General features: G+C 46.0%; 2 protein-coding genes across 8 annotated transcripts in view; one reads left to right on the forward strand and one right to left on the reverse strand.

The window, feature by feature from the left end:
- The window catches only part of LOC117367623 (zinc finger protein 84-like), a 61,014-nt gene extending 54,988 nt beyond the window's left edge, over window positions 1-6,026 (reverse strand). For both annotated transcript variants that reach the window (XM_033960365.1, XM_033960363.1), the window contains exon 1: window positions 5,860-6,026. In XM_033960365.1, coding sequence (XP_033816256.1) covers window positions 5,860-5,883 — 24 coding nt within the window. In that variant the 5' untranslated portion in view covers window positions 5,884-6,026. The remainder of the gene's footprint in view (window positions 1-5,859) is intronic.
- Window positions 1-13,328, forward strand: part of LOC117367630 (gastrula zinc finger protein XlCGF57.1-like) — a 158,799-nt gene that overhangs the window by 58,634 nt on the left and 86,837 nt on the right. For 3 of the 6 annotated variants that reach the window (XM_033960383.1, XM_033960379.1, XM_033960380.1), the window contains exons 1-5: window positions 6,197-6,443; window positions 8,240-8,366; window positions 10,763-10,876; window positions 11,013-11,132; window positions 12,208-12,368. In XM_033960383.1, the coding sequence (XP_033816274.1) occupies window positions 6,420-6,443; window positions 8,240-8,366; window positions 10,763-10,876; window positions 11,013-11,132; window positions 12,208-12,368 (546 nt within the window). In that variant the 5' untranslated portion in view covers window positions 6,197-6,419. Of the gene's footprint in view, window positions 1-6,196; window positions 6,444-8,239; window positions 8,367-10,762; window positions 10,877-11,012; window positions 11,133-12,207; window positions 12,369-13,328 lie in introns of those variants that run through there. The other 3 variants (XM_033960378.1, XM_033960381.1, XM_033960382.1) reach the window with 3 other exon arrangements.

Raw genomic sequence — 13,328 nt, forward strand, 5'->3', positions numbered from 1 at the left:
ATATACTTTTAAACCTATAGTTCTCCCTCCCGATTTGCAGGTTTGGGACTCGCGACTTCAGTTATTCGTGAGTTTCTAAACCCAGATCCACCCCTGCTTCCCTCGCCTCTCCACACCTTACCTGGTGGTCTAGCGGTGAAGCGGGGCAGAAGCGCTCTTCCTACACTCCGTCCACAAAAATGACTGCTGTGAGTTCCCGTGGTCTCACGAGACTACAGCAGGAACTCATGGCAGCCAGTTGGAATCTAGCTAGGTACTTGGGACCTGGGTTGGCCACTGTTGGAAACAGGATGCTGGGCTTCATGACCCTTCAGTCTGTCCCAGTATGACAATTCTTATGATTTTATGAGTAGGGAAGGAGGAAGGGGTTTATTAGGTAAAGTTACAGAAAGAATGAGAACAGCGGGATGGGGGTAGGGTGGAAATTGGTCTCTTATAATGTTGGGGGCCTTGTGGAAGACGTTTGTGATGGGGTGTATATCCTGTCACTGGCCAGCAGAGGGAAGTCTCAGCAGCAGAATAAGGAGCTCATTGGCATATAGATGCTGCAAAGACACCTGGGAGCTCTTTACTCATCCTGAGTGGTAAAGAAAGCTGAAAACAAGAGTTTCAGAACAAAGAGCTAGGAAAAGCAAGAGTTCCTTCTGGAGCTTAGGTAACCCTCGAGGGGAGGAATGCTGGCAAAAGTCTAACCCTTGGTAAGCCTAACCTTGACCAGCCAGCCCAGTACAGCTTGGAGTGACAGAAGAGTAAGTGACTAGGAGTGTCCTCAGAGTGAGTGTATGAGCGATGGGGAGAGTCCTCAGTGAGGACGCCTGAGGAACCATGAGAGTTTTCAGGGAGTGACCAGTGACTGGTTGGCAACCAGAGGGACTGGTAGTATTCAGGACCAGTGAGGACCCGAGAGGCCAGCAACCAGAGTGACAAGCATTAGCCCCAGAATGAGGGACCGGTGGCGACTAGAGGGACCGGCTACCAGAATATCCAGGGATGTCAGATAGTGATTAGAGTGGTCAGAAGTAACCTAGGGAGAAGAAGACCAAGTGGCAACCACAGGGACCAGCGGATGCCAGAGTGATTTTTGATGGCCAGACAGACCAGGGAAGTGTTTGGAGGAGCCTGGTCATGTTTTTAAAAGTGTGTTAGTGAAGTATGTAGAAGAATCTGGTGGAAGAAGGAAAAGAAGATCAGAAGTGCCTTGTGGTGGAGAAGTGACCGGAGGTGACCATTCAGCCCGTTCCCAGCATTTTAAAATTAATTTGCATGCAAGTTTCTAATTGTTTTGTACAAGAGACATATTTGTTAAAGGCACATGAACACTATGTGGTGGATCCCCATTTTCCTTTCAGTTATTAGGCTTCTGCTATGAGGAGAACTAAGAAGGGGGGGGGGTGCGTATTTGATAGCGAAGTTCCTTTTTGTGGACAGTAAATATATGTCTATCCTGGGGAGAGTGTGGCGCAGTGGTTAAAACTACAGCCTCGGCACCCTGAGGTTATAGGTTCAAACCCACGCTGCTCCTTGTGATCCTGGGCAAGTCACTTAATCCCCCCATTGCCCCCAGGTACATTAGTTAGATTGTGAGCCCACCGGGACAGAAAAAATGCTTGAGTACCTGAACAAATTAATGTAAACCCTGAAAGGATATAGGGATTGAGGTGCAGCAGGTGCTATGAGACCGTCAAGGATGCTATTTATTACTGGTAGGGGATATTCAGGGGGGTAGGTATACCCTGGTTAACCTTTATGCTAATGAGAGGCAGGGATACTTTCTAAAGGAAGTCCTAGCATTGATTTTACACCAAAAGGAGGGACACTTGATCTTGGGAGGAGATTTCAATCTTACAAATCACATACCGCCAGAATTGTTCGCGAACGGTTCGCAAAGCATGACTAAGATTTCCAGCTATTTCCATGACCTCCGAATTTCCCAGACTTTAACCCAATTGAGACCACCTCAGTCGAGATGTTCGACGACTGGATCCACCACCACGCACCAGTCAGTAACTGTCGGACCCACAGCAGTCTGCATGGCTCCAGATTCCTCTAGCAACCGTCCAGCATCTTGTTGAGTCACTCCCACGGCATCTGGCTGCCGCCCATGCTGCCAGAGGCAATTAGTCTGGATATTAGCAGGTGATCATAATAATGTGACTCGACTGTGTATATCCAGTCAAATCCTCATTAAATAGAGGTCTAGACAGGGAGGTCCCAGGGATTTATCGCTCTTAAGCCTATCAATCTGCCTACAAACCTCCTCTAGACTGATCATCAATCCTGTCAGCTTTCCATATGCTGGAAGCAAAGACTGCAGACTGTGTGCAGGCAGATGGTGTGTAGGCAGATTGATAGGCTTAAGAGCGATAAATCCCCGGGACCGGATGGCATCCATCCGAGGGTCATCAAGGAACTGAAAGGGACCATAGCTGAACAGCTTCAACTAATAGCCCATCTGTCGATCGAATCGGGAAAGACTTCAGAAGACTGGAAGGTGGCGAATGTTACACCGATCTTCAAGAAAGGTTCAAGGGGAGATCCGGGAAACTACAGACTGGCGAGTCTGACCTCGGTACCGGGAAAGATGGTAGAGTCACTGATAAAGGACCGCATCATTGATCACCTTGACGGAAACGGGCTGATGAGGACCAGTCAGCACGGTTTTAGCAAAGGCAGATCATGTTTGATAAACTTGCTGCACTTCTTTGAGGGAGTAAACAGACAGATAGACAAGGGCGACCTGGTAGACATTGTATATCTGGCGTTTCAGAAGGCGTTTGACAAGGTTCCTCATGAACAACTACTTAGGAAAACTGCGAGCCACGGAATTGAGGGTGAAATACTCATGTGGATTAAAAACTGGCTGGATCATAGAAAACAGCGAGTGGGGGTAAATGGACAATACTCGGACTGGAAGAGCGTCACCAGTGGGGTGCTGCAGGGCAGGGTCCTTGGACCCGTGCTCTTCAACATCTTTATAAATGATATGGACATTGGTACGACGAGTGAGGTGATTAAATTTGCAGACGATATGAAGTTATTCAGAGTAGTGAAGACGCAAGGGGATTGCGAAGATCTGCAACGCAACATAATCAGGCTCGAGGAATGGGCATCAACATGGCAGATGAGGTTCAACGTGGATAAGTGTAAAGTGATGCATGTAGGTAACAAAAATCTCATGCACGAATACAGGATGTCCGGGGCGGTACTTGGATAGACCTCCCAAGAAAAAGACTTGCGGCGGCAGCGAAAAGGGCGAACAGAATGCTAGGAATAAAGAAGGGGATCATGAACAGATCAGAGAGGGTTATGTTGCTGTACCGGGCCATGGTGCGCCCTCACCTGGAGTACTGCATACAGCAGGTTGCCATACATGAAGAAGGACATGGTACTACCAGAGAAGAGCAACTAAGATGGTTAAGGGGCTGGAGGAGTTGCTGTACAGCAAAAGATTAGAGAAACTGGGCCTCTTCTCCCTCAAACAGAAGATTGAGAGTGGAACTTGATCAAAACATTCAAGGTACTGAACGGAATAGACTTAGTAGATAAAGACAGGTTGTTCACCCTCTCCAAGATAGAGAGAACAAGAGGGCACTCTCTAAAGCTAAAAGGGGATAGATTCCGTATGAACATAAGGAAGTTCTTGTTCACCCAGAGAGTGGTAGAAAACTGGAACGCTCTTTTGGAGTCTGTCATAGGGGAAAACACACTCCAGGGATTCAAGACAAAGTTAGACAAGGTCCTGCCGAGCCAGAACTTATGCAGGTAGGGCTAGTCTCAGTTAGGGCGCTGATCTTTGACCAGAGAGGGTTGCCGCGTGAGCGGACTGCTGGGCACGATGGACTAGGGGGTCTGACCCAGCAGCGGCAGTTCTTATGTTCTTATAGCAGTGGTCTCAAACTCGCAGCCCGCCAGGTACTATTTTGAAGGCCTGGGTATGTTTATCATAATCACAAAAGTAAAATAAAACAGTTTCTTGATCATATGTCTCTTTATCTATAAATGATAATATTATTATTAAGACTTAGTCAAAAGGAAAGATTAAAGCAGGGATCTCAAAGTCCCTCCTTGAGGGCCGCAATCCAGTCGGGTTTTCAGGATTTCCCCAATGAATTTGCATTGACAGCAGTGCATGCACATAGATCTGATGCATATTCATTGGGGAAATACTGAAAACCCAACTGGATTGCAGCCCTCAAGGAGGGACTTTGAGACCCCTGCTATAAAGAGTTTTACCTCGTGCAAAATTGTCATTTATTTAATAAGACATTAACTATTTTTTTTCTGAGGCCCTCCAAGTACCTCCAAATCCAAACTGTGGCCCTGCAAAGGGTTGGAGTTTGAGATCCTCATTAATCAGAGCAGTGGTTCCCAACCCTGTCCTGGAGGACCACCAGGCCGATCGGGTTTTCAGGCTAGCCCTAATGAATATGCATGAGAGAGATTTGTATATAATGGAAGTGCGAGGCATGCAAATCTGCTCCATGCATATTCATTAGGGCTAGCCTGAAAACCCGATGGGCCTGGTGGTCCTCCAGGACAGGGTTGGGAACCACTGCTCTGATTAATGCATGAGAGAGATTTGCATAAAATGGAAGTGCGAGGCATGCAAATCTGCTCCATGCATATTCATTAGGGCTAGCCTGAAAACCCGATGGGCCTGGTGGTCCTCCAGGACAGGGTTGGGAACCACTGCTCTGATTAATAATGCATGAGAGAGATTTGCATAAAATGGAAGTGCGAGGCATGCAAATCTGCTCCATGCATATTCATTAGGGCTAGCCTGAAAACCCGATCGGCCTGGTGGTCCTCCAGGACAGGGTTGGGAACCACTGCTCTGATTAATAATGCATGAGAGAGATTTGCATAAAATGGAAGTGCGAGGCATGCAAATCTGCTCCATGCATATTCATTAGGGCTAGCCTGAAAACCCGATCGGCCTGGTGGTCCTCCAGGACAGGGTTGGGAACCACTGCTCTGATTAATAATGCATGAGAGAGATTTGCATAAAATGGAAGTGCGAGGCATGCAAATCTGCCCCATGCATATTCATTAGGGCTAGCCTGAAAACCCGATCGGCCTGGTGGTCCTCCAGGACAGGGTTGGGAACCACTGCTCTGATTAATAATGCATGAGAGAGATTTGCATAAAATGGAAGTGTGAGGCATGCAAATCTGCCCCATGCATATTCATTAGGGCTAGCCTGAAAACCCGATGGGCCTGGTGGTCCTCCAGGACAGGGTTGGGAACCACTGCTCTGATTAATAATGCATGAGAGAGATTTGCATAAAATGGAAGTGCGAGGCATGCAAATCTGCTCCATGCATATTCATTAGGGCTAGCCTGAAAACCCGATCGGCCTGGTGGTCCTCCAGGACAGGGTTGGGAACCACTGCTCTGATTAATAATGCATGAGAGAGATTTGCATAAAATGGAAGTGCGAGGCATGCAAATCTGCCCCATGCATATTCATTAGGGCTAGCCTGAAAACCCGATCGGCCTGGTGGTCCTCCAGGACAGGGTTGGGAACCACTGCTCTGATTAATAATGCATGAGAGAGATTTGCATAAAATGGAAGTGCGAGGCATGCAAATCTGCCCCATGCATATTCATTAGGGCTAGCCTGAAAACCCGATCGGCCTGGTGGTCCTCCAGGACAGGGTTGGGAACCACTGCTCTGATTAATAATGCATGAGAGAGATTTGCATAAAATGGAAGTGTGAGGCATGCAAATCTGCTCCATGCATATTCATTAGGGCTAGCCTGAAAACCCGATCGGCCTGGTGGTCCTCCAGGCCAGGCTTGGGAACCACTGAATTCGAGGTCTAGGCATGTAGAAGAGGGGAAGCAAGAATTTCTTACCTGATCAGAACCCAGGGCAGACATTTCCCTCCTGTTTCTGCAGCTGCTGGAGATGGATCCAGGCTGGAGATTGGAAATGTGAGGAAAACAGGAGGATTCGACCCCGTGGGGTCTCTGCCTAAGCCCCTCCTCCGGCGTTCCAGTTTCCTCTTCCTGCTCTTTGCAGCCCTGCAGACGCCGGAGGAAGAAGCCACAGAGCACGCCCCCCCAGCTCTTCGCCCCGCCCCCTCCTGCCGAGGTCATCCTAGCACGCCCCGCCTCCTTACGGGGTCGCCTAGAGACGGCGCAGCTGCGCGCATCCGCGTGCGTTCTACGTCTCCGCCTTGGCGAGGTGGGATGCCAGGATGACCTCAGCTCTGCGCATGCTCGTCCTCTAATGCCTGCAGGGCTGCAAAGAGCAGAAGTAAAAGAAATATTAGTGGCATGCAATAGGAAATCCCCAGATCCCTTTCTTCAGAGGGGTTTTGTATCCCCCAGACCCTCAGGATCGGCCCAGCCTCCTTCCTTGCCAGGAGGAGGGAAATCTGCAAGCCTGAATCCATCCCAGCTGCTGCAGGGAAATGTCTACCCTGGACTCTGATCAGGTAATTTTTTAAAAAAAGCATTTGGGCTATAATAAAAAGGCATTGTCTTCTATCTGTTTATTGCCTTGTATCAGGGAAGACATTTTTCGCTCTGCTCTTGGAAAAGGAAAACTTTTTCCCTGTGCATCTCAATCTGTCTTGGAGGGAGGTAGATTGCGCAAGTCTGTATATTGGAGTGCAGCCCTAGAGGCTTATCAGGTAGGAAGAAGGAAGGAGAGCTGCCTCCCTTATTTCACACATGGATCTCAAACTGTGTGCCTCCTGAGATTTCAGGTGTGTTCTCGGTACACCGGGGAGGCGCCGGCGCCAGCTGACTGCCTACAGGCGAGAGGCACGTCCTGTAGGCAATCGGCGGGCGCCAGCACCTATCCTCTCTGGCCCTCTTCCCTTCTGGCACCCCCCCCCACTGGCATCTCAGGGCCCGCCTGGACGGCCTTCACACGTAAAGCAGACATCGACTACTTGATGATGTCGACCGTGCGCGTGATGTCGTCTTGGCGATATCCACGCACTTCCAGGTACCTCGAGCCACGGCCACTGCTTTTAGCGTGCCGCGGCTCGAGAAAGTTTGCGGGACACAGCTTTACATAAGAACATAAGAATTGCCATCTCCAGATCAGACCCTGGGTCCATCAAGTTGTTCAGGTAGGATGGGCTCCATTTAGGGTTTTAAATAACATGCAGTAGAATTTAAATAGTATTCTTTCTTAGATTGGTAGCCGGTGTGAGTTGATGTAAGCTTCTGTGATATGGTCATGTTTCCTCAATGAGTAGATGAGTCTCAGAGCTGTATTTTGGATTGTTTGTAGTTGCTTGGTCATAGTAGCAGGGCGGGGGAGGTAGAGGATGTTGCAGTAGTCTAGCAGTCCTAGGATTAGGGATTGCACTATAAGCTGGAATTGTGTTCTTTCAAAGAATTTCCAGACTTGTCTCAGGTTTCTCATGACTGCGAAGAATTTCTGTATTGTTTTATTTATTTGCGGTTGCATGGTACAGCATCTGTCTATTGTCATTCCTAGTAGTTTTATGGTGGTTTGGATGGGATAGTTGATTGAGTTGAGTTCTATATTGGTTATGGTTGGGACTGTCATTTTCGAGGAAGATGAATTTAGTTTTGTCTGGGTTGAGTTTCGGTTTGAGATCTCTCATCCAAGTCGTAACTGTTTCTAGTGTTCGGTGTAGTATATTTGTCATGGTGGTCTTTGGCTGATCAAAAGGTATGAGAATGGTAATTTTATCCGCATAACTATAGGTGGTTATGCCTAGATTATCCAGATATGTTCCAACAGAGGCAGTGTATAGGTTGAAGAGAGTAGGGGATAGTGGGGATCCCTGTGGTACGCCGCAGGGGTTTGACCAAGGTTCAGATTTTTCTTTGTCTGATTTTACTCTGTATGTTCTGGATTATAGGAAGCCTTCAAACCAAGAGTATACTTTATCTGAGATACCTATTGCATCCAAGATTTGCAGGAGGATGTTATGGTCTACTAAGTCAAATGCTGCGGTCAGGTCCAGTTACATGAGAAGCATTTTTTTTCCTGTGCTAAGGTGCTGTCTGGCTGTGTCAATAAGGGAGCCTAGTAATGTCTCTGTCCTGAAGTTGGTTCTGAAGCCAGATTGCATGGGGTGGAGTATGCCCTCTAGTTTTACCATTTTCTCTTCTCTGGAAAAGATTTGGTTCTATATTAATATCTTTCAAGTATTTAAATGTCTGTACCATATCTCCCCTGTTCCTCCTCTCCTCCAGAGTATACAAACATCATAATGTCTTAGGGAGTCCTATTTTGTTATTCCAGGTATCGGTCACGTTCAATGATGTTGCTTCTTATTTTTTGGAAGTGGAGTGGGATATTCTGGGAGAATGGCAGAAAGAGATGTACAAGAAGGTCATCAAGGAGATTCATGACATCCTCAGGTCACAAGGTGACTATTTCTTCTCTATCATCTATTGCACAGGTATATTATGGAATAGGTACTGTTGTTTTAACAGAGCTGGAAAAATCCCAGGTCCCATGAACGTCTGAAATGAAGGACTTGGCATTTGATACCATCCCATATCCAACAGGAACTAGTGAAATACCTCGCTGTTTTGTAAGATAAACCCCCCTCTTCCATTAAACTGCGCTTGCAGTTTTTAGCACAGTGAGCCGCGCTGAATGGCCCGCACTGCTCCCGACGCTCACAGGAACTCTATGAGCGTCGGGAGTAGCACGGGTCATTCAGCGCAGCTCACCGCACTAAAAATGGCTAGCGCAGTTTACTGGAAAAGGGGAAAAATGTTTCTCACAAGACTAGCAGGAGTGTCTCCCTTTTCAAGACAACAGAAATTTGGCACAGAAAACTAGAAAGAGGATTCTCACTCAGATATCTTGTTGTCTACTATCACGTCTTTCTAAGGGCATGACAGGCTAGCTGTATAGCAGTCAATTACCCTGTACAATGTGTAACTTCTTCAGACGGTAACCAGATATCACAGATTAGTTTGGCACCTGCAGTGCCTTCATCATAGAGATTCATAAACAGAAGTGACTACCAGAAGCTTCCAAGGTTTAATATTAATCAGATGGTAGCCACAGCTCCTTCTTCTTTCCAAGCTTTGTCAGGCCAATACAGATACCCCAAGATATGTGTATACACAAATGTACGCACTGCTTCTTAGGATCGAGAAACAGATGGAATATCCCCAAAGGTTCTGCATGGTGGAGGTAAGTACCCCTAGGTCTAACAAATACCAACCAAGTACCCCCACCCAAGCTCCACCCCAGACCCCATTTCCATAATAGTACTACCGGTAACTGTAATGCAATTTCTTCCATTCAATTTTCAAGTACACACAATTTATTCTTATTAATACATAATGGTAACCACAAAATTAAAAAAAAAAACACAAAGCACACTGTATGGAGAGAAATATTAATTATCATTTATATTCGGGGGTTTTCAAAGAGGTCAAGGCAGATGACTAACATATGCGATGTCACCTCAGTAACAACTATAGAAAAATAGACAAATATAGTGCAAAATATAGACAGCAGTTCCCAAAACTGACATATTTCAATCACTAGATTGAAAATAAAATAATTTTTCCTACCTTTGTTGTGTGGTGATTTCATGAGTCTTTGGTGGCACTTCCTTCTGACTGTGCATCCAATATTTCTTTCTTTCTGCCTCCTGCACGCTTTCTCTCCTCTGGTCCTCATTCCCTTCCCCATCCAACATCTCTCACTGTCCCTCCATGAGTCCAAATTTTCTTCCTCTCTCCTCCACCCCTATTAGTAACATTTCTCCCTCTCTCATCCCCTGGATCATGTGCAGCATTTTTCACCACTGCTCACCAGACCCATGCCCATTTCTCCTTCTATCACCCCTCTCCAGCACAATGCCACATCTCTCCCTCCCTCGCTATGTCCAATATTCCTCCTTCTCTTCCCTATGCATCTCTACCTCATTCCTCTCTCTCTCTCTGCCCAACAATGTTCCTCTTTCTTCCTTTCTCCATATGCACCATCTCTTTCCCTCTCACTCACACACTCATGCCCAACAATTCTCCCTTTCTATTCCCTCCCTCCTATGTCCCAAGTTAGTGCCTCCTTCCTCCCTCCCTTCCTTCTGTGTCGAGTTTCTGCCCCTTCCCTGCCTTCCAGCCTTGGGCCCAAAATCATGACCCTGCCATGTCCTAACGTGTTCCTTTCCCCCCTCCTTTCTCCCTTTGTCCCAGATCATGTCCCCTTACTTGTTTGAGCCGCACTCACTCCTTCTGCCTTCAACTGCACTTGGGGGGACACGCAGGTAGCAGTACTTCACACGTAGCGCATGGCTGATCCATAAGCCTTCCCTCTGATGTCAGCAAGAAGATTTTCAGGTCAGCCACATGTAGCGTGTGAACCACTGCCTGCAGGTCCCCCAAAAAGTGCCGCTGAAGGAGATAACTGGAAATCCTCCCCCTCTCCCTGCTGACCTGGAAGGATTTCCTCTGACGGGCAGGAAGGAGGGATCCCCGTTGGCAGCTTCGGCAGACGGGCGAGCAGGCAATATCCTTAGTGGCAGCCAATACCGCATACCCCCAGCAAGCGGCTCGCGTACTCCCAAGGATACACATACCGCGTGCTGGCCTAGTGATTAGAGCAGCTGCCTCAACACCCTGAGGTTGTGAGTTCAATTCCCACTGCAGCTCCTTGTGACTCTAGGCAAATCACTTAACACTTCATGCCCCAGGAACCAAATAAGTCTAAAATATGTAACCACACACAGGAAAAGCAGTATACAAGTCCCACCCCTATACATTTCAAAGTGTTTTTCTGCTATTTTTTTATTGACAGGTTATTCAATTGCTAATCCTGATGTTGTAGTCAAGATTAAACAGGAAGATGAGAAATATTTCACTCAACATTTTGGGTGGGAGGAAAAAGAAAACCTAAATGGCCCCATGAAGGGTAAGTCGATATTTTGAATTTGTAAGGCTCTGCATTTTCAGGTCACAGGAGACTGAGGTCATTGACATCAGACATTTGGAGACTTCAAATCCATTTCCTCATTTGCTGTTCTCATGTCTTTGGTGAATCCTTCTAGATGTGTTTTCTCCGATTATAACATCTGCATTCTCGCTGAGTGTTAAGCAAGAGGAAGATCTCCCCCTCATGGAGCATCCTAAATCAGAGCCATGTGAACAGATTCGCCCTCCTGTAACAAGTAAGTATGAATTCCTCCTGTACATCTTACTAGAATTAGACCGGATTATTTAGGAATTCAGAGCTGGTGGGATAAGATGCTGTTATCCTCTCTGTAAAGCAGATACTGTCCAGGGTGTGATTGAGTAGCAGTGCTACTGCCACCATTACAAATTATTCAGTTGCCTTTGCTTCAAAACACTTTTCGGCACCGCACTGCACTTTGTTCTCCGGGACAAACTCCGCTTCTCACGCAGAACATTACTATTCCCCTTTCTGACTCCCAAAGATTCCTCGACGACACTTTCCTTCCAAGCAGGAGCCTGGAACAATATACTTCTCCCTCCGTATCCACGGGGGTTAGGGGCAGAGCCAGCCCGCGAATATTAAAAAACCACATACCACACACACACATCCTACTCAACACACCACACACACACACTATAACTCACATCCAAAAGCTTGTTGAAGTAAATAGGCTTTAAGGGACTTTTTAAATCTAGGTAAGGAGGTTTCAATTTTTAATGAAAAAGGAAGTAAGTTCCATAAATCCAGTCCCACATTAAAAAAAGCTGTCTTTCTTGTACATTGGTGAGATATATGGACAGTTCTTTCAGATGTTCTTAGTCTTACAATGCCTATTACCTTTTCCATCATGTTTCTATGTTGTTTCTCTCTCCTGCGGGGCAGGAGAGAAGGCCTTGTTCCTGTTTCCTGCTGAAAATGAGCCATATTTTTCCTGTTCCCGCAGACTAATCGCGGTTTGCCGCAGGAACCCTTCACCATGTCATTCTCTAGTCTATAGACAATACCCACATAGATAAAAGTTTCATCTTCTCTTTTCAAATCGATCCATATTGCTTCTTCCTTTTCCCTCTGCATTTTAGTTGCTCGGATATTGGTCTTTACGTAGAGAGCTATGCCTCCACCTTTTTGATCATCTCTGTCCTTCCTCAAAAGATTATAGTCCAGTATGTTTGCTAGAATAAATTTCTGGTGATGATCAGTACAGCAGCACCCCTCTTTTTTGGTTCTGAGCACTTACGATATAGACTCTGGGGTAACTTACCTATTTTACTATCTTTTTCCTATAACAGATTCCTACAATGTCAAGCCTGACATTTTATTCCGATTTGGGCAAGTGGAATTTGAGACTGACTCTGGGGGATCTGAGGAAAAAGGAAATCTGACCACCCCAGGCACATGTGAGGAACTGCATGAAGCACGTGATGAAGCTTGGATTAAAGCTAATAATGAGGTAAGACTAACTTGTCCTATATGAAAGATGCCTTCTTTGGACCAAGGTCTTATAGTTAGGGCTGTGAAGTCAGAACCCTAAAACTTCGACTTTGACGCCTTTATTTTTCTACTTTGTGACTCTGACTCCCAGCGCCTACGGCTATTAGGCTTTAAATTTTTTGCTCTAGATCTAAAGTTCTGGAAAAATATGTTACGATTTACAAATACTTTAGATCCAGGATATAAACCTTGGTTTGCGAGCATAATTCGTTCCAGAAGCATGCTTGTAATCCAAAGCACTCGTATATCAAAGCGAAATTTCCACATAAGAAATAATGGAAACTCAGACAATTCATTCCACAACCCAAAAACTTTAATACAAAATACTTTACGTACTAGTATTGCAAGCTTTGACAAGGGAATGGCAATGACATCCCTTAGAGTTCAAGTAGCAGGACTCTCTGATGCAACTTCCTGTTTCTACTTGGACATCCTAATTAGACATCCTGTTAGCACTTGGGTATGTAGTGTGCACGTGTGCATAAGTGTAGTATTCTAGACATTGATGCTTGCAAAAGGCTGTAATTGCAGGAACCGTAGATTATAGCTGAAAAGGATTCAGGTCCCAATTCCTGCCCCATACTTTCTCTGTCTCTGTCATATGTAAGTCAGGTACCTGGGGACACATCTTAAAGACCAGAAACCATCTTTCAAATATGTCCGTCTTTTATTATGAGTTTCACATCTTTTATACGAATCAGGTTTGTCAGCATGTGATGGCATGTGACGTAAATACAAACCATATATGGAAGGTCACATGAAACTTTAAACACATCAGCATTTTTCCTAGCTAGAGATTGAAGTCCACTGAGGGTCAGAAAAAGCCTTGACCAGCAGAGCTTCTTAACTAAAGCTGTCTGTAAATACGGCTTAACAAAACAATTGAATTCACTTCACTACAACTCTGTTTAAACATTCA

This window comes from Geotrypetes seraphini, chromosome 10 (genome assembly GCF_902459505.1).
Source record: "Geotrypetes seraphini chromosome 10, aGeoSer1.1, whole genome shotgun sequence".
Classification (NCBI taxonomy): Eukaryota; Metazoa; Chordata; class Amphibia; order Gymnophiona; family Dermophiidae; genus Geotrypetes; species Geotrypetes seraphini.